Source organism: Rhinolophus sinicus, linkage group LG01, assembly GCF_036562045.2.
Source record: "Rhinolophus sinicus isolate RSC01 linkage group LG01, ASM3656204v1, whole genome shotgun sequence".
Taxonomy (NCBI): Eukaryota; Metazoa; Chordata; class Mammalia; order Chiroptera; family Rhinolophidae; genus Rhinolophus; species Rhinolophus sinicus.
In genome coordinates, this window is record NC_133751.1 from 180716528 (window position 1) to 180741928 (window position 25401).

The following is a 25401-nucleotide window of genomic DNA, read 5'->3' on the forward strand; positions in this document are numbered from 1 at the left end:
GCATTGGACAAATTTATGAAATGGAACTGTTTAATAAAAACAGAGATTATTAGTGGGATTGAATTTTTGTGCTTTAAAAACAGCATATAGCAATAGTTTATAATTCTAAAATATAATGAAATTAATTGTTTAGGTTTACTGCAGGTCTGTCAGTTCTTATTTAGAAGTATATTTTCCAGTTAATTGGAAGTACAGAGTACTCAATTTAGTTGTTTTTCTGGAAATAGCAGCACTTATAGTAATATCAGTGTTGTTGGAATTTTGGAACTTTTGGAACTTTATATTTCTATTATTGGAACTTTGGCCACAGATTTTTTTAAAATATCCTAATCCAGAATTGTTGTTTTTTAGAAGTATGTCTGACTTAAAGGATTCTTACAGTATCAGCTTTAGTATACTGCTATCAGCAATGTTTTTTCAACAACTGCATTCAAAGAAGAACTATTGTTTTTGATCTGATAAATAATAAAGAACAATATTAGTTATTTGAAAAGGGACAGGCAGTTAAATCTTGGATGAACTGTAATTGAAAAAACTGGAAGAAGTTAAAAAAAAATAGGGTGTTATTATTTAATGGATACAGAGTTTCAGTTTGGGAAGGTGAGAAAAGTTATGGAGATGATGGTGGTGATGGTTGCGCAACAGTGTGACTATACTTAGTGCCATAGAATATACTTAGTACACTTGAAAATGGCTAAAATGGTAAATTTTGTTATGTATATTTAACCGCAATGAAAAACAAAATTAAAGAAAAAAGAAGAGAGTTGCATTAAGATACCTTATAATCTTGGATATGGAAATGAGGAAGAAGATGCACATGTGAAAGAACATGTAGAAAAGGAATCTGTGGTTTTGGTTAACTAGTGGAAGGAAGTGGAAGGAGTTGAGAAATATTCAGAGATCTGAGAAAGAGTGAGAGTGGCAGCCAGGAACTGAGGAAAAAATACTAGTTTACATTGGAAAGATGAGTTAATTATGGAGACTTTTGAATGGGGTACTGATAAGACAACAGAAGAAATTTTTTTAAAAAATTTAAAAGAGTAAAGATGTTGAGAGAACTAAGATTAAAATGATTATTAGGGAATTGTCCACATCGAGATGATAATTGAGAATTTAAGATAGGATATAATCCCCTAAGAATACATGAAGAGAAAAAATTGTTGAATAAAGACTGAATATTGGGGGACCTCCACTCAAATAGTTTAGTTATAAAGACAAATAGAAAAAGAGTGAGAAAACTGAGAAATCATAGTATCTGGGAAGTCAGTGTTAGAACCAAAATTGATAGCAATCAATGTAATCAAAAGTCAAAAAGAAATAGCACTGAGGAATGATCTTTGAATTTGAATAGGAGGAGTCATTGGTATCTTTAGAGGAGTTCCTGTGGAATACAGAAGACAGGAATATTAAAGAGTATAAGGAGGGAAGCGTATTAAGAAAGCACAAGCTGAAGATACAGGCCACTCAAAAATGTTAACAATGAAATCTGGTGGATATTGGGAAACAAAAACAAAAATGGATGCCGCAAACATACTAATCAGCCTAGAGAATAGCGTATAATAATAATAAAATTCTTATAAAACATCTAAAAATTTCTATGATACACCTGCAAATGCAGTACATGCTTTATTAATAAGTGGAAACACTATGTAATGAAAGCTGATTCTCTGTAAAATAGCAAAATAAGTAAATTAGGTATCTATAACAAAGGAAGAGTAAAATGCTGCAAAGTTTATAGAAGGGGGGGAAGGAAGGAAGAAAAAACAAAGGCAAGAGAAAGAAAAAGGAAGAAAGAGAACAAGTGTTATTTAAGAAAGGGACTGAAAATTCCTAACTGCTTAGAGGCATAATTAACAAGTAGCAAATGAGGTGAGAAACAGGGACTGGCATATGATATTCTTAGATGTTTGATCTATTTTGGACAGTTTGTAAGAAAATGGGATTATAAAACATCCCTTGAGCAATTCAGTGATTATAATGTTTTAAGGAAACCCTATAAGACTAGTACTTCCATGATAATGTCATTATCATTTGTTTGTGTTTCCACTGCCTAATACGAAGTTAGCTCTAAACAAGTATCTATGGAGCAATTAGATTTAGAACCATGAAGATTTAGTAGAAATTTTATAATTCTTAATGTCATTCAATTCACAAAACAAGATTGTACATCAGTTTCATTTAGCAAGTTTTCTCATTATAATTTACACTCGATTAAAACAAATAAATAAAATTGTGATTTTCTTTTTTTATTTTACTGAACAAGCATTTGAAGAAAAAATAACTAATAAATAACACTTGGAAGGTATTGTGTTGTGTATGTGTCTCAGAGAGGCAGATAAAATAATAGTAAACATCTTACAGTTCACAGATGATATGGATTGAGGTTTTACTTCAATCCATGATATGCTAACTAGCAGAGTTAAATCCTTTAGTTTTGTTTTTTAAGCTCAGTGTTGATGGTTTCTGATAAAAAATAAGTACTTAAATGTTTAGAGAATGTGAAAATATCACTTGTATTTATAGAAAGTGCAATATTCAAAAAAATTTGGGCTATGCTGTATAGATTATAGAATAAATCTCTTTTAAATTGGTGGAGGACAAGTGTTTGTAGGTTCTTTTGAATATTCAAATTGAAACATAAAACTTAAATTGCGTGTTTTATAAATTACTTTCTATCAGAGTCATTATAACTTATGTATTATTTCCATGTGAGTTAGGAAGAGTGGATGTTGCCATTTTGCTGATGGGAAAACTGAAACACAGCATAGTTAAAAACGACTTTTCCAAGGTAGAGATGAAGCTAAGATTAGAACCTAAATGCCTTATCCTCCATCCTCCATCCTCGTGTTCTTTCTTCTAATTTATCCTTTCATTTTAATGGATGGGGGGATTAGCAAGGAGACAGGAAGGTCTCTATTTCCTTTGAGTTCTTTGACAGGAGTTTGACTAGACCATTGGATTTCTAAGTGTTGGGTCCCAGAGGTCATCTGTCTCAGTATGTTTATTAAGTTTAATTTGATTACATTTTTAAAAAATCATAAGCCTCTCATTACAAGCAGCTGATTGTGCGTTTTGGTATTGAATAGGGTTATTAAACAGTGGTAGAATAGTTAATAATAGTTAAAAATCCTTGATCTAGACACTGCTTTTAAGAGGAACTTGTAAAAAAAAATCAATATATTGATTTTTCTGTCAAATGGCCATTATCATAAAAATTTTTGTGACATTTGATACAATCTGGCTGTGCTATAGTAGAGAAAATGATATAATAAGATATGATGTTTGTATAACCCACCCGGTTATTTTTGGTTCAACAGACATATTTGTTGTACTAGATCCTGGACTTCTCATATTCACTACCCTTGATCCCTGTATAGTAAGAATTCAGGCATATTTTCAAGTATTAAGTACACCTATGTCTATAATAACCGCACCCCCCAAAAATGTAGTAATACTAGAAACCATTTAAAAATAGCTGTCCATCATTGAAACCACTGTTTAACTTAACAAACATTTAATTTGTCAAAGACTATTCTAAGTAAAGCATTTATCAATAATGCATTAAACCCACAACAGGGTCTCTTTAGGATTTCTGCATATGCCTGAAAGGGTTAAAAAAAAAAGATTGTGACACAATTTCTTTGCTTGCTTAGTATCAGAAATACTCCCGTTATGTTATCATTTTATGATAATTGGAAATTTGACTTCATCCTTCTTTTTACAAAATTCACAGGTGAATCTGTACCAGAATACCAGATGGCTTTTCAGACAGAAGTTGGAAACCATCCCACTTTTGAAGATATGCAGGTTCTGGTGTCTAGGGAAAAACAGAGACCCAAGTTCCCAGAAGCTTGGAAGGAAAATAGCCTGGTAAGAAAAAACTAAATTATTAAAAAGAGGATAGACTGTCAATAATGTTAATAGTTTTTTTAGGGTTGTCTAATACTAGAAATCAAATTTACTTGAATTTTATGATGTTACACATTTAAAATTTTTTCAATATTAAAAGTCCTCTTTTTTGGTTCAATTTTTCCCCAGTATAAAATACTATGTAGGGAGCCTAACTGTTGTGTTTGAAGTTTGCCAGATTGGGTAACAGCTGGGATAATTAACATGTTAATATTTTAAACATTATTAAAATTCCATCTTATTCTCTTTAGAATGATACCAAAAATGTTAGTGCAGACTTACGTATTCAATGGCTAATAGAAATTTAAGCAAAACTAAAAAGAAACCTAGGTACAGCCTGTAAATTCTGCTTATTGAAAATGCAGTTGGCAACACTGAAGTATCTTCAAAGGCTCCCACCATTTCAGTAAATTGTTGCTACATCACATCTTAACAAACATTTATATATCCCCCCACACACCTACTCTCTAACTCATTAAATTTTTTTGTTGTTTTATATAACTGGGATCATCTCATTATCCACTATCATTTCTGAAGCTTTTTTTTTTACTTATTCCAGTAGATAGTTTTTCATCTTAATACCTATAGATGTGTCTCTTTCTCTCCATTTGGTCCGTGTTCCATTGTGTGATATATCATAATTACCTTTACTAATGATAGTACTCTATATGTCTCATTTTAAACAATTTAAAAAAAATTTATGCCTATAGTTTTTGTTTGGTAAACAAAACCAAATTAAATAGAAGGGCATAAAAAAGGAAATGTAAAAGGAAAAAGACTACCTGCCCCTACCACCACTCTTCAAAAATAATTTCTGTTAACATTGTTCTGAGGTTTTTGTTTTTGTTTCTAATTTTCTCTTCTAGAGGTTACCATTGTAACTTTTAAATACTGTATCTATTCTTATTCCTTTTCACTCACTCTCTCCTAGTTTTATAATATTGTGTCTGTTATTAAGTAATTTGTGTTTTGTCTACAGGTTGATCTAAAATTTAAGTAAAATAAAACAATCAGAATTTTGCTGAATTATGATTATGTAAACATCCACTGCACAATTGGACTCAAAGAGAAGGAAGTAAAAATCCTGTTAGTATAAGCCCCTGCCATTTGAGGAAGAATGTTTTAAAAGTCACCATCCACTGCATTCTCTGATTTTTTTTTTATCATCTTTTTTCTTTCTTTTTTATAGGTTCTAAGAGGCAGCATTTAAAAAAAAAATCTCATGTTATTTTCTTTCTTATAAATCACATTTTCTTTGATGAAGTTCCTCTTTAAGTAATGTGTGTTAGTACATGCATAAGTAGTAAACAGTATGAATCGTTGCACATTCAATAATGTTTCTGTCTTGCCCATCACACTTGAGTAATAATTTGGCTGGGTAAACATTTCAAGATCAAAATCATTTTCCCCACAACTTTGAAACCACTAGCTACTCCATTGTCCTCTAGCATCCAGATGTGTTCATGAGAACAGTGCCAGCCAGTTTCATGCCATTGCTTTTTGTCTGTCTGTTTTATCCTCTTGTTTTCTTTTGTTTATAAGCTTTTTAGACTTTTACTTTGCCATTGGAATTACGAAATTTCACCTGAGTATTTGTAGGCACGGATCTTTTCACACCTTTTGCTTGTACTGAACAGGTTTTCAGCTTGAAAATACAGAAGTTTCTTCAATTCGGAGGAATTCTCTATTATTTAAAAGATTATGCTCTTCTATTTCTTCCTTCTGGAATTATCATTAGACAAATATAGGAACACCTGACATTCCAGGTCTCAGTTTGGTGTTTTTTTGTGTGTATTTTCCATCTTTTTTTGTTGTTGTGCATTGTTTAAGATTTACTCAACTTTACATTTCAAGTCACTTATTTATTTTTCACCTTTACCATTCTTTAGTTATCTGTTCATTAAAACTTTACTTTGCACAGTCATTTTTATAATTTCTAGAAATTTTTAGTTTGCTTTTCCCATAGCAATCTGTTCTTGTTTTAAGACTGTAATGGGAATTTGATTATCTCTGAGGGTGTAATTAGAATTTTTGACACTTTATACAAATAATTTTCTTGATTTATAAAGAACAGAAATGAAAAAAGATTTCCTTTAAGCAATTTAAATCTTTTTACTGTATATTTTCACATTTTAATTACAGGTGGTAGGATTAGAATATTTTCATTCTGGATCATGACTTAAATGGGGTGGTGGCATGTCAGAGAGAGGCTAGAGAGATATTGTACATTGCCATATAGATTTAGATTGAATATTTTCTTCATTGGACATCTTTGTCAGTAAATTACCTTTAAGGAAGGTTTCTGCTTCAAATGAGATTGAAATGTTCTTCAAGTATAAGGCAGTTGAAGACCTTTTGCCAAGCACGTACGCCCAAGGTTGCCTCCAAACTGCAGTCCCTGTCATGGGAAGTGGGGCAGATCTTTATTGGGTCCCTGACAGCAGGTGAGAGGCTGTATCCTTTACCGGGATTCATCAGATGTCCAAGCCACACTACAGCATCCCTCAAAGAAAAATCTCTTTGTGAAATTTTAACTGCTGAAGTACAACTTCATCTTCCTTAAATTGTTTATTTCACCAGAGAAATTGGACTCATTTTGAAGTATCTCTTGGGAACCCTACCATTGTGGGATATGCATCATGTGCATATTTGCTTGAAAACTTTTCCTCCCAATTGGGACAGGTTGCTAAGTAAGGGATTCAAGTAATGCTTGGTTCACTTCCAGCGGATCCGTTTAAATTTAGTGTGCTGCAGTCCTTAGAACTGCTTCTCTGGAATGACAGTCCAGTATTAGAGTTAGATAGCAAGAATATAGTTTATAAAAAGAGAGACACCCCTGTGTCTAACACAAGTCACTTTTGCTTCATAGTTGCATTAAAATTAAAAAAGTTTTATACTAGCAATGCTCAAAATTTTCCAAATACTAATTAATGTAAAAATTAGTTTTAAAAGTTACCAGGGACCCAAACATAGATCAGTCAATAAATGGGGAAGAATAAACAGTTTCCTGATAAAAATGGAAGTATAGAAAAATAGTCTGAGGGAAATATATGAAAATGTTAACCATAGTTACTTCTGAATATTGGGTTCATGAGTAACTTTTTTCTCAGTAGTTTTAAAGTTTATAGTAAAAGTGTACTGTTGTAAGAGTCACACACACAGTTTAAGACTGTTTTATATTAAAATATTTTGAATTGGAAAAACAAAAAATATGGGCCCTAGTTTTGTTTTGTTTTTTAAATTGCTGTTGATCTGAAATTCAGGTGTTTTTTTTTCTTCTTTTTTATTGGGGAATATTGGAGAACAGTGTGTTTCTCCAGGGCCCATCAGCTCCAAGTCCTTCAGTCTAGTTGTGGAGGGCGCAATTCAGCTCCAAGTCCAGTCGCTGTTTTCAATCTTAGTTGCAGGGGGCGCAGCCCACCATCCCATGCGGGAATTGAACCGGCAAACTTGTTAAGAGCTCTCACTCTAACCAACTGAGCCATCCTGCTGCCCCTCCAGCAGCTCAGCAGCAGCTTGTTTTCTTTAATCTAGTTATGGAGGGCTCAGCTCATTGGCCCATGGGGGAATTGAACCGGCAACCCTGTTGTTCAGAGCTCCCACTCTAACCAAATGAGCCATCTAGCTGCCCAGGCCCTAGTTTTTTTTAATAGCTTTTTCTTCATATGTAAAACAGTCTGGTATTAATTTGTTCAGTTACATCATTCTTCATATTTTCATTCTTTTCCAAATTCTTATTCACCATTTCTAAATCTATCTTGAATACTGACTTATTCTTTTTCCCCTCCTAAAATCACTTTTTCTCTTTATTCCTTAGTATTACCTTGTTTCCCTGAAAATAAGACCTAGCCGGACAATCAGCTCTAATGTGTTTTTCGGAGCAAAAATTAATGTAAGACCCGGTCTTACTTTACTGTAAGACGCTGTATAATATAATATAATATAATATAATATAATATAATATAATATAATATAATATAATATAATATAATATAATATAATATAATATAATATAATATAATATAATATAATGTAAATAATATAATACCGCGTCTTATATTAATTTTTGCTCCAAAAGACATGTAAGAGCTGATTGTCCGACTAGTCTCATTTTCGGGGTAACACGGTAGTTCTGCGTAAGCTTTTTTTGCTCAATAGATTTAATATACTGACACATAAAAGTTTGAATTGTTCCTCAGTGGTTTTTCCCTTTAGTCTTTTTCTTTCTCCACCCATTAAATCCAGTCTTCTAAAATGTACTGTATATTTTAGAAACTTATAAACTGCCTCTAAACTATACCAGTTCTTTTTATATTTATTTCAGTTTTTCCATTTTCTCTTGTCAAAATCTGCAAGCTTTTGATGTTATCTAGAATTCATCGTTTTCCATACTGTTTTTTTTAACACAACCTGAGTTAAGAAATATAAGTTCACATCATGATACAGTGTTGTGAGATAATACTTAACCTTACTATCTCCTCTACATCCTGGTATTTTCTATTCTAGTCTAGCGTATTTCAGTTTGGGGAGATTGGTATAGTTATTTGCTTTAAATGCTGGTCCCAACCCATTAAGCTGATTTCATGACCTACCCATGAGACCCAGCTTGCATTTTCCTGTCATTAGGTGGAAAAGATCTTTAAATTTTCTTGTCTTTCTTTTTTCTTTTCTTTTCCTGCTTGTCTTTCTTCGTCTGTTAATAATGATACCACCTTTATCTCGTTTTCCAAATGTTGAATATCATCATTTATATATTTCCTATTAGAGGCCCCTGTCAAAGTACTCATCAGATTTTGCCAGAAAATTTATGTTTTCTCTATTCTTCCTCTCTTCATGTAAAAAGGTATAATTGATATGCAGTAAACTACATATTAGTGTATACAATTTGATAAATTTTGACATGTATACCCCCATAAAACTATTACCACAATCGTGATTATAAACATGTAATTACCACCAAAAGTTCTCCTATGTCCCTTGGTAATCCCTCCCTCTTGCCTCTTTCCTTCTCTAGGAATCCTGAGGCAAAAGCTGATCTGCTTTCTGTCACTAGAGATTAGTTTACATTTTCTACAATTTTGTATAAATGGAATCACACAGTTGTTTTTGTCTGGCTTCTTTTACACAGCATAATTATTTTGTGATTCATCTATGTTGTTATATGTATCACTAGCTTATTCGTTTTTATTGCCGAGTAGTATTCCATTGAATGGATATGCTACAATTTGTTTCCCCATTTGCATTGTGATGGATATTTGGATTGTTTTAAGTTTTTGGCTATACAACAAAGTTACCATGAACATTCAATGTATAAGTGTTTGTATGGTCATATGACTTTATATTTGTTACTTTTTAATATATGGTTGGAAAGTAATTTTCATTAAAAATACTTATTTTAAATGAGAGAAAAATAAGACATTCATCAAGACATTGTACTAGATGAGAATAAAATCAGGTAACCAGAAACCCTTGGCCTTACCTCTCAGAAGTTTCCACTTTTAAGGCAGAATCCTTGTTGATGAGTTAATTGTAGTGGTTAACAATTGCCAAGTTCGTATTATATACTAGACTCTGTTTTAACTCATTCAGTTGTTATGTGAAGTACTACCATCATCCCCATCTTTCATATTCAGGAAGAGAGGCCCAGAGGAGAAGTTAGGATATGTGGCTATTAAGTGGCAAAGCAAAGAACAAAGGGCAGATAGGGTAGCTCCAAATTGATACATTATCTATGCTGATAGAACACAGGCAGTTCCTAGTGGATAGATGGGTTCTGTTATAAAAGTTGTAAATTGATTGTTTTTTTTAGAAGAATTACAAGTTCCAAACAATGTTAAAATAATGGTTGATAAGTCATTTACACAAGTAAAGATTTAAAACTAAATTATTAATATGAAATTGGAAAAGGAAAAATTAGAAAAATAATTGAGAATTCAGAGGTTAACTATAAATAGAACTCTGAGGATCCTAAAAAAAACCATGATTTGGTCAGAGAAAATGGTCCCAGAACCTGAGTAAAGCAATGCCAAATACTCCAGAATAAGGAAAACAGTAGATAATATTATTAACTACTACTGTTATTCATCAACAATGATTCTACCTTAAAAATGGAAACTCCTGGGGCAGCCAGTTGGCTCCGTGGTTAGAGCGCAGTGCTCTTAACAAGATTGCCAGTTCGATCCCCACATGGGCCACTGTGAGCTGCACCCTCCACAATTAGATTGAAGTAACTATTTGACTTGGAGCTGATGGGTCCTGGAAAAACACACTTAAAGAAATAAAAGTTAGAAGAAAAAAAAAGGAAGCTCCGTAGAGGTAGCGACCAGGGTTTCTGGTTACCGGATTCATCGTACAGTACAATGACTCGATAAATGTCCTTTTTTTTTTCTGTCTCATTTTGGAAAATAATTTTAACAAATTATTTCCTACCTATATAATGAAAACTAACAAATCTGTCCTCATTCAATGACCCTATTTCCTCAAGATACAGAAAACAGCCAACATATAATTTTCAGCTACTTGGATTTTGGTGTTTATGAGTTCTTCTGGGGCAGCAGTTGGTGAATTGGACTCTGTACAATAGATAGCGCATTTTTGTTGAAAAGGAAAGGGTCCCTTTTCAGTTTTGTGTAGAAACATGTCCAAATCTTTGCTTTAGAAAGATTTCAGTGTGTATACTTTACTGTGTTGCATGCACTTCACATTTAGTATTTAAGAACATGAATGGAGCTATAAATATGTGTGTGGTATGTGGCGTGCATGTGTTTGGATGCCTACAGAGAGGCATTGAAAATGGGTGGTGGATGATAAAGGATGGAAGGGAGATTGTATTCCCTTTTTGTCCTTTTGAATTTAGTGACAGATATTACCCATTCAACAAAGTTATTTAATTAAATTCAGTATTTTTCATGAATGTGATAAAAAATCAAAGAGTTTAAACAAGAAAGAATCATTCTTTAGCAATACAAAAGTTATGCAATGAAAACTCTTCCACTCACCTAGAACATCTGAAAGCCCCTCCAAAGAAATAACCAATGTTAAATTCCTTCTGTAGACTTCCAGAAATTTCTATGCATTATAAGGCTATATGTTTTCATACAGCAGAGTACTCCTCAAACATACAGATGGGAATCACTATACCAACTTAGCCTTACTAGTTTTGCTTAGCAATTGGGAACATACACATCCTGCTAGTTCTTTTAATGCTGTGTAGTATACATTGTACTGTAAGTTTTTAGCCAGATCCTTATAAGAAGACATGTAGATAGTTTCCAGCTTTTGCTATTTTAGATGACACTGTGATGAACATCTTACACATTCATTTTTCTACAAATGTATACGTGTAGTTGAGGAATAAATGTCTGGAAATAGTATTACTGGATCAAAGGATAAATAAGTACATTTAAAATTTGTTATTGTCAGATTACCCTCAAAATCAATGGCATGCCCAACAATATAAAGTGCCTATTTTCCCATTACCAACACTTTGTGTTATAAATTTTAATTTCTTTGTTAATCTGATAAGTAAAAATGGATCTTGTTTTCATTTGTAAGTAGTAGAGCCAAGATTTGAAGCCAGGCTCTTAACTGAGCTTGTACAACTCTTACTGCAGAGCTAGAACTAATATTCTTAATGACTATACTGTACTGCCCCAGCATAGTGAATAAGGTTAAGCATCTTTACATATTTTGTAAGGCACTTGCATTTCTTGTTTATGTGCCCTTTGTCCGTATTTCTGTTATGGATTTACTATCATTTTTTAAATGTCTTGTTACTGGCAAGCATCATAGATGTAATTAACTCAGCCAAAAAACATCAAGACATGTTAAAGCTAGTGGGTGAAAAAGTGAAGACAGAACAGGATGTTTACAGAGGCTTCAAGTACATGCCTCCCCCACTACCCCCCCGCCCCCCCCAAAAAAAAGAAAAAACCAAAAACCACTAATTGAAACAGAAAACAATACAGATTGAGTAGGAAAGGGGAAAATGGAACTTTACAGTGGGAAAATCTGGCAGATACCAACTCAATCATATGATTAAGGTTAACTTCACTACTAATGGGACAAATCAAATTTTGTGGAAGTACTACATAAGATGCAATGAGAGGAACACAGCTTCTCCTCTGTGATTTTTCTGCCAAAGATACAAACCTTGAATGTAATCATGAGGAAACATCAGACAAATTGAGGAACATTCTAAAAAGTAAGTGGCCTATAATCTTAAAAATGTCAAGGTTATGAAAGACAAGAAAAGTAAGTTTGAAATTATGTCAAAATAAAAAGAGAAAATTCTCATTTCATAACCTGGGACTAATTCATTTTGTCAAAGCAATATCAAAATCAACTAAGGTAAATGTATAACTAGTTTTTAGATGTATATCTATCACCAAAAGTTAGTTATAATTAATTTCTGAATTTCCTCTATTATCTTCAAGTCCAAGTAAGTTTTAAATTCATTATATTTGGTCTTTCCTTATTATTCATGGATTTCATATTTGGAATTCAACTACTTGCTAAAATTTACTTGTAGTCCCCAAATGAGAACTCAGCACACTTTTAGTCATTCATGGATAGCAGAGCAGTGAAAAAGTTGAGTCACCAGATGTACATGTTCCCAACTGAAGTCTAACAGGGCACTCTGCCTTCTTCTTTAATTTCTTATACAGTCAACAATGGTCCTTTTCTGTGATTTATTTAGTGCCTCATTTTTCATATTATTTTGCTTTTCGTTGGTGATTTTACAGTTTAAAATGGTTCCCAAGTGTAATGCTGAAGTATTGTTTGCTGTTCTAAGCACAAGAAGGCTGTGATGTGCCTTACGCAGAAGAAAAACATGTGCTAGATTAGCTTTGTTAGGGCATGCAGGGTTAATAAATGATAATATATTTTTAAAGGTATCTTTAAACAGCAACATAAATAAAACAAGATTATATTAATTGGTTGACAAAAATTGTGGCCAGAGATTTACAGGAACCTAACCTTGTATTTCCGCTAGGAACAATGGTTCAGTGTTCAATAATTCAGTGTTTTTTCAGAAACTTTATAGAACAAGACTACCATAACTAACAGACCCAACTGTGTTTCTAATATAAACACCAAACTTCCACCTCAGGAAGGTATACACTTGCCCTCAAACTCTACCTGATCAGTATTTAGTGTTCAGGTTCTTCCAAATTTTGAGAAATAGATTACTATTATTTAATTGAGAAGATTATTACTTGATGTTTATTTCTATTGTTTGAATTTCAATTTTACTCAATAGTCAGAGCCTGGGACATTTATTAAAATAGATTTCAAAATTCAATGTAAAGTTCCTCCTGAAAAGATGTACACTTTGATCTGTGCTCTGACCAGAATCGGGACCAGCAGTACTGCTCCCAGGCAGGCAGCTCAGAAGAGCCAAGAGCCTGGGGAAGGTGATGTTGAGGGTGGGCCTTGGTGCAGGTATGCAGTGAGCATATCCTCATAAAGAACATTATCAAATTTCCTGCAGGTTCAAGGTTCAGATTTGTTTTTACAGAACACAAATTATTAGGAAACATTAAAAATGTTGCCAAGATTACTAACAAGGGTTTTGGCTTAAAGTAGGCTTGCCAGATAAAATACTCAGGTTAAGTATTACATGAAATATACTAAAAAAAATGATTTGTCAGTTATCTGAAATTCAAATTAAGTGGTATCCTGTATTTTTATTTGTTAAATCTGGCAACTCTAGCTTTTTTTTTCCTTTTTTGTAATGTTTTGAAGGCACAAGAAGTGTAAATATCAAAGCAGGTGAAAAGCTTGAAGCTTAATAAAAACAAATCCAAAAAACAAGTCTGGAAGTACTATGGATGACAATCCATCCAAGTATACAAAATCTGTGTTTTAAAGGAGAGTTTAAAAAGGAGACTATTATTCATTGCTGATATATATGGGTATATATATCAAAATGAGACTGCTTTTGATACTCTTATTGAAACTAGTTTAAAGAAAATGGAAATGTCAAGCCTTCAAATTTTATTGTTGGAATGAAGTACTCTTCCAGGAGTAATGGGGGAAAAGCTCACCTAGAGATTGAAGATAGCCTGGTGCCCAAATTACATTAAACTCAATTATTATTATTATTATTATTATTATTATTATTATTATTATTATTTTTAAATGTATTGGGGTGACAATTGTTAGTAAAATTACATAGATTTCATGTGTACAATTCTGTATCACATCATCTATAAATCCCATTGTGTGTTCACCACCCAGAGTCAGTTCTCCTTCCATCACCATAACAAATATTATTTTTGAAGTGGATAATTAGTGGCTGTTGATTGAAATAGCAGTGTGGTAAGTCAACAATGACTTAAACCTGTGGCCTTGAAGAAACATACATAACTTATTACAACTGCTTGCTTTTATGCATAATTCCTCAAGAAGTTAAGTTAAAGTTTGCTTGCTTTCTTGCTCCTCACCTTTTGAGAAATGTGACAGTTTCCAAATCTCTAAAGTCTAAAATATTTTATTATAGCTATGTGAAATATTTTTTAAAGAAAATTGATTTTTCTTTACCTCATGTAACTAAAAAACTCAATACTTTTTTTTTTAAAGATACACTGTTTGACTTGTACTTTATTACAGGCAGTGAGATCACTCAAGGAGACAATCGAAGACTGTTGGGACCAGGATGCCGAGGCTCGGCTTACTGCACAGTGTGCTGAGGAGAGGATGGCTGAACTTATGATGATATGGGAAAGAAACAAATCTGTGAGCCCAACAGTCAACCCAATGTCTACTGCTATGCAGAATGAGCGGTAAGACCGAGGGGTTGGGCATCTATGAGTCAGTATTGAAAATTGACCAAACAGAGAACCAGAAATAAATACTATTAAACCAGTCTGGTAGTGTAATAATTAATTCATCCAATTTGGTATTATAATTTTTCTTTCAATATTCCCATTCTTTTACTGAAGATTTTTGTTTTGTATAAATGCAACATGTAATCTGTGTTTTTTGACTAAAGATACAGTCAAAGAGATTAGTCTTTCTCTGTTAATGCTCCAACTTTTCTATTATAGTAAAGGTGAAACATTTTCATAGTTTTAAAAGTGTACATATATTGTCTTGTTTATCCTTTGTTATTATTTCTCCTTCCCCTGCTTTTTGTTTGTTTGCTTTTTAAAAGGAAATGGAACTATGAAATTCCTTGTGTCTAACCACTGTTTCACTGGGGAGACTAAGGTTTCCAGGCTTCCTAGCCAATGCTCTGTCTTACAGAATGTACTGCTACTACATTTACAGGAGAGCAATTTATAAGGTCTTTACATTCCATTATGAACATTATTTTATGAGACATTTCTTTGTTGGAACTATGATTTTGGGTTCTAAATAGAAGGGCTTAAAAAAAATTCCTAAAACCTGGAACTTCTAGATTGTGTCATCTGTGTTTCTTTGTTCCATGTTTTTTGGGGGAAATCTTTTCGTAAATTTGTCATTTTATCTACTAATACATGTTAAAAAATTTCAGAAAAGCATCCCGGAGAAAGTTACCAGAGAAAATTGGGATAAAAATACACTTGATTCTTGAATCATTTTCTGTGCTGCTTTCGATTGTTCTAATTGCTATGAGCAATTTGTGTTATGAACTGTAGGCCCCAAATTTGGTTCGCACTACTTATGTTTAGGTTGTTAACTTCAGCATATAAACCCTTATGTTTTATATATCAGCAAGTCTAAGAAGGTAGAGACTAGCAATTCTAAATATAAATTTTCTCACTTTACACATACACTTACACATGGAAGCAGAAGGATAGTCTTCTGCTTCCGTTGCATCTCAGTATTTTCTGTGTTGTAGTATGCTGTTTGTACCTCTCTTAAGAGTCAGCTACTTTTACTTTAAGTGCTTTTGAACTTTTTTTGAATGATAAGAGGAAACCCTTGATGATGCTTCCCCCTGCTCTGGCCACTTTTGCCTTGTGGGTTCTTCAGCTCTACCCCTTACATGCTTTTTCCCACGTGTAGTCACTTCTAAATAGTTTCCCCTGAATGCCATAGTCATTCCACTCTAGGTTCACAACACAATGGTGTTGAATCTTACCCTTCAGACCTCCTAAACTCCCTTTTCTTGTGCAGTACAACAGCCTTTTACTTCCTCCCCTTCCGAGCATTCCCTTCATCACTTCATCCGTCTTACTTTGTAGTTCTGCTCCCTTAGCTGCTGCTGTTCTCCTGTAATACTTGTATCTATTATTGTTCCCAATGTTTATACTTTGTTTTAGTTAAAGCTACCCCTGGTTTTTATGTTAAAGAACATAAATATATTACAGTGTGATGTTCAAGAACCATCACTCTCAAGGTGTGACGATGACTGTGAAGAACCCTTTTGATAACGAAAGAATTTCTGAATCTGATCCTTTACCTGAGTGTCACATTCTGCCTTATACTCTAGGCTCTAGGACTTTCATTGGTGTGGCTAACTCTACCCCAGGAAAATACATTCCATTGCTAGACTATGCCTCTTCTTGGAAGCACTTCGGAACAACCTAAAAGCTTATGCTCTTTTTACCATTTGGCCATTGGAACTTAATTGGTAACATACGTGTTGAGCAGCCACTATGTATCTAGAGTTACAGTACAAAAGAAACATATGCCATATGGTTCCTCTTCTTTTTATGATTGTACAAGTATACAACTCATAAAGATATATTTGGTAATGTTACAAAACTATAGGGGAGATTTTTAATTAACTCTTGTAAACCAAAATAATGAACATCTATAAAAATCATATCTAGCTCCATGTAGGTTTTTCAGTAGGCTTAAATCATATGTAACTAACATTAATAAGTTATTAATTGATACTTGATTATTTGGTTAGAATTTTTAAATCTCTAGAGATGCGGGTTAGGAATAAAATAAAAAGCAGTTTGTACTTTAAAATCAGAGGTGTTAAACTTGGAGAGTGAGATTATCATAAATGTACATTCTCAATGTGGCATTTTTTTCTTTCTTTAAGCAACCTGTCCCATAATAGGCGTGTGCCAAAGATTGGCCCTTATCCAGATTATTCTTCTTCCTCATACATTGAAGACTCTATCCATCACACTGACAGCATTGTGAAGAACATTTCCTCTGAGCATTCAATGTCCAGCACACCTTTGACTACAGGGGAAAAGAACCGAAACTCAATTAACTATGAACGACAGCAAGCACAAGCTCGAATCCCCAGCCCTGAAACAAGCGTCACCAGCCTGTCCACCAACACAACCACCACAAACACCACTGGCCTCACTCCAAGCACTGGCATGACCACTATATCTGAGATGCCATACCCAGATGAAACAAGTCTTCATGCCACAAATGTTTCACAGCCAATTGGGCCAACCCCTGTCTGCTTACAACTGACAGAAGAAGACTTGGAGACCAATAAGCTAGACCCAAAAGAAGTTGATAAGAACCTCAAGGAAAGTTCTGATGAGAATCTCATGGAGCATTCTCTCAAACAGTTCAGTGGGCCAGACCCACTGAGCAGTACCAGTTCTAGTTTGCTCTACCCACTTATAAAGCTTGCAGTAGAAGTGACAGGCCAGCAGGACTTCACACAGGCTGCCAATGGCCAAGCATGTTTAATTCCTGATGTCCCGTCCACTCAGATCTATCCTCTCCCCAAGCAACAGAACCTTCCTAAGAGACCTACAAGTTTGCCTTTAAACACTAAAAATTCAACCAAGGAGCCCCGGTTGAAATTTGGCAGCAAGCACAAATCAAACTTGAAACAAGTAGAAACTGGAGTTGCCAAGATGAATACAATCAATGCTGCAGAACCTCATGTGGTGACGGTCACCATGAATGGTGTGGCAGGTAGAAGCCACAACGTGAATTCCCATGCTGCCCCTACCCAGTATGCCAATGGGGCAGTACCATCTGGCCAGACAGCCAACACAGCGGCGCACAGGGCCCAAGAAATGCTGCAGAATCAATTCATTGGTGAGGACACCAGGCTGAATATTAATTCCAGCCCTGATGAGCACGAACCTTTATTGAGGCGAGAGCAACAGGCTGGCCATGATGAAGGTATTCTGGATCGTCTTGTGGACAGGAGGGAACGGCCACTGGAAGGTGGCCGAACTAATTCCAATAACAACAACAGTAACCCATGTTCAGAGCAAGATGTTCTTACACAGGGTGTTCCAAGCACAGTGGCAGATCCTGGACCATCAAAGCCCAGAAGAGCACAGAGGCCTAATTCTTTGGATCTTTCAGCCACAAATGTCCTCGAGGGCAGCAGTTTGCAGTGTAAGTGGAGGAATCCTGTAATCTTTCCTGCTTGTCTTTTGGGACCATTTAAGTAACTACTTAGATAGAATCAGATTATTTCAATTTACAATTATTTACTTTTACTGCTTTTGGAAATAAAATAAGCCATTTAGCTGGACCTCAAAAGTAATTAGACTATTGTAAAGGAAAAAGTAATTTTTGTTGTTGATAATTTAAAAGTCAACGTCACAATAGAATAATTACTAATTTATTAATATGTGCCTTATGTAGCTACTGATTGATAACCAACTCCCATATTTGCTGTGAATAGTTAAGATTAAATGACTATTAGTTTAAAAGCTCCAAGTAAAATGATGCCAATATAACTTTTGAAACAGTTTGTTGAGGATATTCATTTCTATTATATACACATTTATAGTTTATCAGACTTAATAAATCTTAAAGGTCCAGAAAAAATGTATTAAGCTTACTATAAAGAAACTATAAAGTTGTTCTTGGTTTTTTCGTGTCATCTTTTTCAAGAGTATTTGTTGAGTCTCCAACATGTCTATAGCATTGGGCTATGGGCCCCCTAACGATTTAAACAAATAAATTGATATTTGGTTTCTGGCCCGAAAAGGATTATAACACAAGACAGGAGAGCTCACCACAATCTTTAACAGTCATCATTATACAAAATGATTTCTCTTTTAGACAGGTAGTACTTATGAAGAAATACGAAGTCATGTTTTATGGTTTTTGTCAAGGACTACAAAATGGGCTGAAGCAATTCAGCTCTCAAAAATCAATTAGTAGAATCCAGCTCCTTGCTTGAGTGGTTTGTACTACAGACCACTTGACATACCCTATGGCAGGCCTCCGTATCAGTAAAATGTCTTGTCGGGTATTGGAAGGGGGTTTACTAGAAAATTTGCATTCTAGAATTTATGTCGTTCTGTAACATATCATATGCCAACTGCCTTTATAATTTGATCCGCTTTGAGCGTTAAATAGAATGATTAAATGCATTTTGCCGAGTTAGGATTGCTTTTAGTAACCAAAGGATTTGACAATACAGCTGAGAGCTTTGAATCTTCTCCCCTGTTTTTGTTTTTTGTGGTTTTTAAAATATTTCCTCCCTTGCCCTATAGAATAATTCAACCCATTATAACAACTTTGGGCATAAAGAGTCTCAAAAATAAGTTGGTTAAGTTTTTCCTAGAAAAATATTTCCTGGCATCATGAATTTCAAGAAGTGTCCATTAGCATCTCCTGCAGGCAATAATTTGATCTGTGCTCAAGTTATAACCCTAATGTTTTATTTTTAAATTGTTTCTTTATGTATATTTCATTTTTCTATACTTTTATTTTCAGTAGGTGAGTCAACACAAGATGGCAAATCAGGATCTGGTGAAAAGATCAAGAAACGTGTGAAAACTCCCTATTCTCTTAAGCGGTGGCGCCCCTCCACCTGGGTCATCTCCACTGAACCACTGGACTGTGAGGTCAACAACAATGGCAGTGACAGGGCCGTTCATTCCAAATCTAGCACCGCCGTTTACCTTGCAGAAGGCGGTACTGCCACAACTATGGTGTCTAAAGATATAGGAATGAACTGTCTGTGAAATGTTTTCAAGTCCATGGAGTGAAATTATTTTTTGCATAATTTAAACATGCGGAAGACATTTAAAAAACAAACAAAACTGCTTTATCTTCCTATCAGTACCCCCTCCCACCCCTGCAACAAGGACTTGCTTTAAATAGATTTCAGCTATGCAGAAAAATTTAGCTTATGCTTCCATATTTTTAATTTTGTTTTTTTAATTTTTGCACTTTTGTTTAGTCTCGCTAAAGTTATATTTGTCTGTTATGACCACAGAATTATATGTGTGTATCAAAAGTGGTCTCAAAATATTTTTTTAAGAAAAAAAAGCAAAAACAATGTATTGCTGATAATCAGTTTGAAATAGTTTCTAAAGGTCATTAAAACAGAAGCAAATTAAGACAGGTTTTGAGTGCAGTGGTATCTGGTATCCATGTTTTATTTCTGGGCACAAGCTAGTTTATATGTTGATACGTTCCTGAACATATTGTCTGTTGGACATTCTTTTCTCTTGTGTTTTGTTTGAATGTGCAATAGTCTATAGGCCACAAATAAGCTTTCTTGTAAGCTCTCTTCCTAACAGAGCATACATTCTTCCATAATATGAACATTTTTCTCCCCCACCCCCTGTACTTTTGGCAAGTCTGTTCAAAGACAGTGAATTTTGCAGAGGAGAAAGCAGCTACCTGATTTCTTGCTTTCTCTCTCCTTATGGAGAATGCAGAAACATGTCTCAAAGGGCTCTAAAGAAGGAACTACCAAAACCTAATTTGAAATGCTACTTCTTTTAACCTTCCAAATCCTAAATGTTTCCTTCCAGGCATTTTAATAAACATACTTGGTTCTGGTTTTGGAAGTTCATAAGAGAGCATAGAACAAAGTAGAGGAAGTCAAATACTAGCTTTTTTCCATTTTATTTTATTTTTATATGTATGTTATGTTTCATTTTCATTTATTTAAGAAGCACATTTTTTATCAGAAAACTTATAGAGCTATACTTATAAGAATCTTGAAGTAGGTAGATGGTTAAGACAATATAGTGTTATATCCTTCATTCTCTGAATAGGCCATCTTTGACTCAAATAAAATTACATTTCCTGTTTAAAATAACTTCAAAAGTGATTCTTAGTTTTGAACCTGTAGTATCTTTTTATCCTCTTCCCAAGCAAAGCCTGGTGACTGTCTGAAAATGATTCCTCTTCCCGTGACCTAAAACACTGTGTGGAAAAAATCATTCAGTTGGCATGCCAAATCCCTGTCAAAGGAAGGAGTGCTGCCAAATCTATCATTTTTGAGCAGACTGAGACTTACCTCTCTCTTTTCAAAACTGTGTGTTTTTTCACTAATCCTATTTTCATCATTTCTCCTTTTGCCAAATTTTCACATGATCTCTGATATGTGAGGAGCATTTATTATTTGCATTATATTCAAATATACCTTTTAGTGATAAGATGTTATGTATACTTCAAATGATACTGGTTTTTTAAAGCTTCTTTCCTACTTTCATTACTGATAATTGTCTCTAAAACAACTTCTGCATGTTTTTTTTTTTTAAATAAAGCACTTTATATCAAATAAGGGACTTTTTTTTATAAGCACAAATTACTTTTATCAATTTGCAAACAGTGATGCTGTCGCTTATTTTTTACAGATTCTCAGAGTACTTAATACACTTAAGTTTTAAGATTCTCTGGGACATAAAAAGCTAAGAGGAAACAAAAATCCCCTGAACAATATTTTTTCACTCATATTCCTCTATCTTCACCGTTTAGCTAAAAACAATCCAAATTTCCCAATTTGCTGTCCAAAATACTTATGACATGTATATAAAAGCATTCTCTTGTTTTGTATCTGCTATGATCTTAAAGTTAGATATTACAACACTTACATTTATTCAGCTGGATTGCTGAATACAGTTTTGAATTCTTAGAATTGATTATTTTACTAGTGCCCAGGATTTCCAACTATTATGTTTTATTGTCCTTTATCTTGATTCAGATCCTTAGAATATTTGTCAGTCTTCTCGCATAAAATTTTTTCCATTTTAGTTATTTTATCTATGTAACAAATTATTTATATCTTTCCCAGTAAATTTTCACTCAGTTCCCTTGCTTTTAAGTGTGTTTCAACCACATTTTAGGATATTATTTTCAAACCTTTGTAGAACATCTTTGAGTCAAAATATATTATAGTCCTTCTCTGATTGGAAGTATTGAGGATAAGTGACCATTTGAGGTCTACCTGATCTTTCCCTGACAGAAGAAGAATTACCTTATGTTCTACTATACCTTGTGTTTGGGCCAGTTGATTGTAAGTTTTCCAACATTTTTTTATATTTAATAATAAAATACTTGCAAAAGTTAATATACAAATTAAAAGAACTCCTTATAATTTCCCATTTCATGCAAGCATGTTTAAAACAAATAATTTCCCCAGTTTTTTAAGTAGACTCTTGAAAAAGTAGAAGTGGAAAATGTAGATCATTTAATGAAATTTAAATTAAGTTGCACATCAGACTGATTTACTTTTAGAATCTGTTTATAATATACAAGCAAGCAAAATTACTTAAAATACTTACTTGCCAATTTTATTCATCTAATAATAAATGTTTCTTAAAGCTAATATTTAACTGCTATACATTTCATATGTAGAAAAGCATTTGAATCCTTTTGAATAGAAGTCCATTTAATGAAAAAATATTAAATTCATTTTGCAAGGTAGTATTACAAGCTTAAAGGCATTATAATAGGCAAAGTCTATTCTTAATTCCCTTAATTATCCTAATTGTATACCAGAACTAAGTAATTGAAGGAACCTGATTGGAATTGTGTGTAGACAAAAGTGATTTAATTATAATTCCTAAAAATGTTCTCCCTTTTTAAATGTATAATGGGGCAGGGGAAGAGGGAGGATAAAAAGCCCTGATATTGGTATAAAAAGTTCTGGGAAGATGCAGAAGTGAAATAATACTAATTGACCATTTGTTGTATACTGAATGCTGGGATATACATACACTATCTCCTCTAGTCCTCATAACCATATAAGGATTATAGGTACTATTCTCCCTTTACAGATGGGTAAACTGAAGCTAAGAGAAACTTAGTAATTTGCCCAAAATCCACATCTGATAATAGACAAAGTTGGGATTTTAACCTAGGTTTGCTTCTCTCCACATCTCATCCATGCCATACTGTCTACACTCTGTATGACAGGATGTATAATACTGACTTTTTGTAAGAAATTCAGTCATTATACTACAGCACAATTGTGACTTCTTTATAAGCCAAACCAGATAATGACGTTAAAAGTTAGGCAACCATAAGAAGACATATAGACATATCTGTGTTGATTGTTGCTTGAGAAATAATTACTAATTCAAGACAAAATTCAATCCCACCTCTGCCATCATGAATTTTAAAATCATATCACTTCTCTTTGCTCCTAACATTCTTATATTGAAAAACTAAAGAAAAGTAAATTTTAAGGGAAAAGTGAAGGTGGCTTATGGGAACAAAGTCTTTTTCCTAGTTTGATTCCATGCTTGATTTGGAGGAATTAATTTAATATGGATTTTATGTCTCATCAATCCTTTGACTCCACCTTGAAAATTTCTGTTTTTAGTGACTTTAGAAAATGTTCTAATCTAGAGAACTAATTGAGGAGGATATGGGAAGTATACAAGGATAATGTCCTTTTGATAATGCAATTTGTATAGCTTCCTTACATGTATTCATGTGTTCCAGAAAATGTATGTTGGTTCTGAATGTGAAAATAATTACAGAAAGGTAGGCGCACTCAAGTAAGTATATGTTTCAGTGGGAATTATCACAAAATTTGGCAAGTATTTTTATTTAAAATATTTTCAAATTTTGCTTCTAAAGCCAAATGGAATACCTGGTTGGTTGTAGCTATTTACTGAACTTTTCATTCTCTGTAAAACTCTCTCTCCAAAGTCATTTAAAATGGAAACAGATTTCAATAAACTTTTTTCTTTTCTCATACTCATGGCAATGAATATTTCACTGGAGGTGGTTAGTTCCTAGAACTCGAAATTACTTACATTTGTATAAAACCTTTTATAAATATGTTGAAATTATTACCAGTTAAATGCAGGTTATTACATAATTTCACAGATTGCTTTACATATTACTTTATCTTCCAAGCTAACTCCTTTAAAGTTACAATCTGTACACGCACATTAGTTGATTGTCCAGACCAGTTATTCTAGAAATTGTGTAACACTCCTACATATAACCCAGGAGTCTTTTTCAGGCTAGGATGTTTCTAAATATTCATACCTTTTACTGTCAGTTTGCTCTTCAGCAGATAAAATTGTATTTTAACATTTAGATTCTGAACTATGTAACCTTTAGCCAAAACTACCTTGCATGACCCGCTCCTAAATATATTCCTTAAGTAAATCTGGCAAATCATGATTTGTGTCAGTTATACAAATGTTATTGTGAAAAGAAGGCTTTTCTACAGGTCCCCAGATTAAACTAACATATAAGAAAGGAAGTTCCAGGGTACTCGGGTACGCCTAAACATTACTTTCCTTCAATCATCTCTTAGTTTGTGTCTGATGCACTGTGTCCCATAGTTATTTGACTTGCAATCTTCTGTGTCAGGGAAGTTTTCTTCATATCTATTCTGCTTCCCTCCTGTTTTCATTTTATATCCACTTCCCTTATCCAGTAGTAAAAAAAGCAGTTGGCTATCCTCTTCAACATTGTTATCCTTCAATATACTTCAGGCTTCTCATTTAACAGCTAAGTCTCAGTTCTTCAGACAAAATTGCTTTAGTTTCTTTAGCATTTTCTCCTCACTCCTATTTTAATAACTTTATTTTTAAGAACACCTAAAATGATAATCGTATTCAAATTACTTCAGTTAATAGTTCAGTAGGATAGAATTGAGAATTAAGATGTTACCATTTGACAAGAGAGTCAACCATCAGACTGTCAGGAAATCACTTAATTTCAGTTTTGTATCATTGAATATTTTCTATTGTGAAGTTTAACGATTTTATCTTCTAATTAGTTATAACTAAAAAGCCATGCATACAGAATTGTATATCATTTTGCCATTAAAAACTTTTCACCTATATTGAAGCAAGCTTAGCATTGTGATTGAGCCACATAAAACATATGTATGTTTTACATATTCCTTTGTATCAAATATTAAACACAAAGTGCAACATTAACTTTCCAAAGCAAACTCTACAATCAGGTATTGTCTATGAACATTTTTGCAGACCACTTTTGAAATATTTACTGTTTTGCAACATAGTCTAGACTATAACAACTTACATTGAATTTTTAAGTGACTGGTTAAAGTTGAGTGTGCATATAAAGAAAAATTTAGGATTTTATCTTATGGCTGATACATTTGAAAACAAATACTTAAGAATTTATGCTGTGTATTAAAATTATGCCCCAAATAAATCTATCATGTCTTGAAAATACCAATTCCGTTATTACTGTGATGTTTGTAATGTTACTATTAAACATGTGACAGTTATTTTTAAAATTTAGTTTGAAAACCAGATTTTAAAATCTAGGTAAGAGAAGGAATCTTTAGAAATCACAACATTAGGGCATCAATTTACGACTGAATTTTTAAGCAAATAACTGTATTTTAAACTACCACTTTTTTTATGTTTT

At 33.4% G+C, this 25401-nt stretch overlaps 1 protein-coding gene across 2 annotated transcripts in view; it reads left to right on the forward strand.

Moving 5' to 3' along the window:
* BMPR2 (bone morphogenetic protein receptor type 2) overlaps positions 1 to 23739 on the forward strand; it is a 135228-nt gene extending 111489 nt beyond the window's left edge. Inside the window, exons 10-13 of one of the 2 annotated variants that reach the window (XM_019726836.2) lie at positions 3734 to 3870; positions 14524 to 14696; positions 16895 to 18174; positions 19510 to 23739. In XM_019726836.2, coding sequence (XP_019582395.2) covers positions 3734 to 3870; positions 14524 to 14696; positions 16895 to 18174; positions 19510 to 19760 — 1841 coding nt within the window. In that variant the 3' untranslated portion in view covers positions 19761 to 23739. The remainder of the gene's footprint in view (positions 1 to 3733; positions 3871 to 14523; positions 14697 to 16894; positions 18175 to 19509) is intronic. The other variant, XM_074340314.1, reaches the window with a different exon arrangement.
* The last annotated feature ends 1662 nt before the right edge of the window (positions 23740 to 25401 follow it).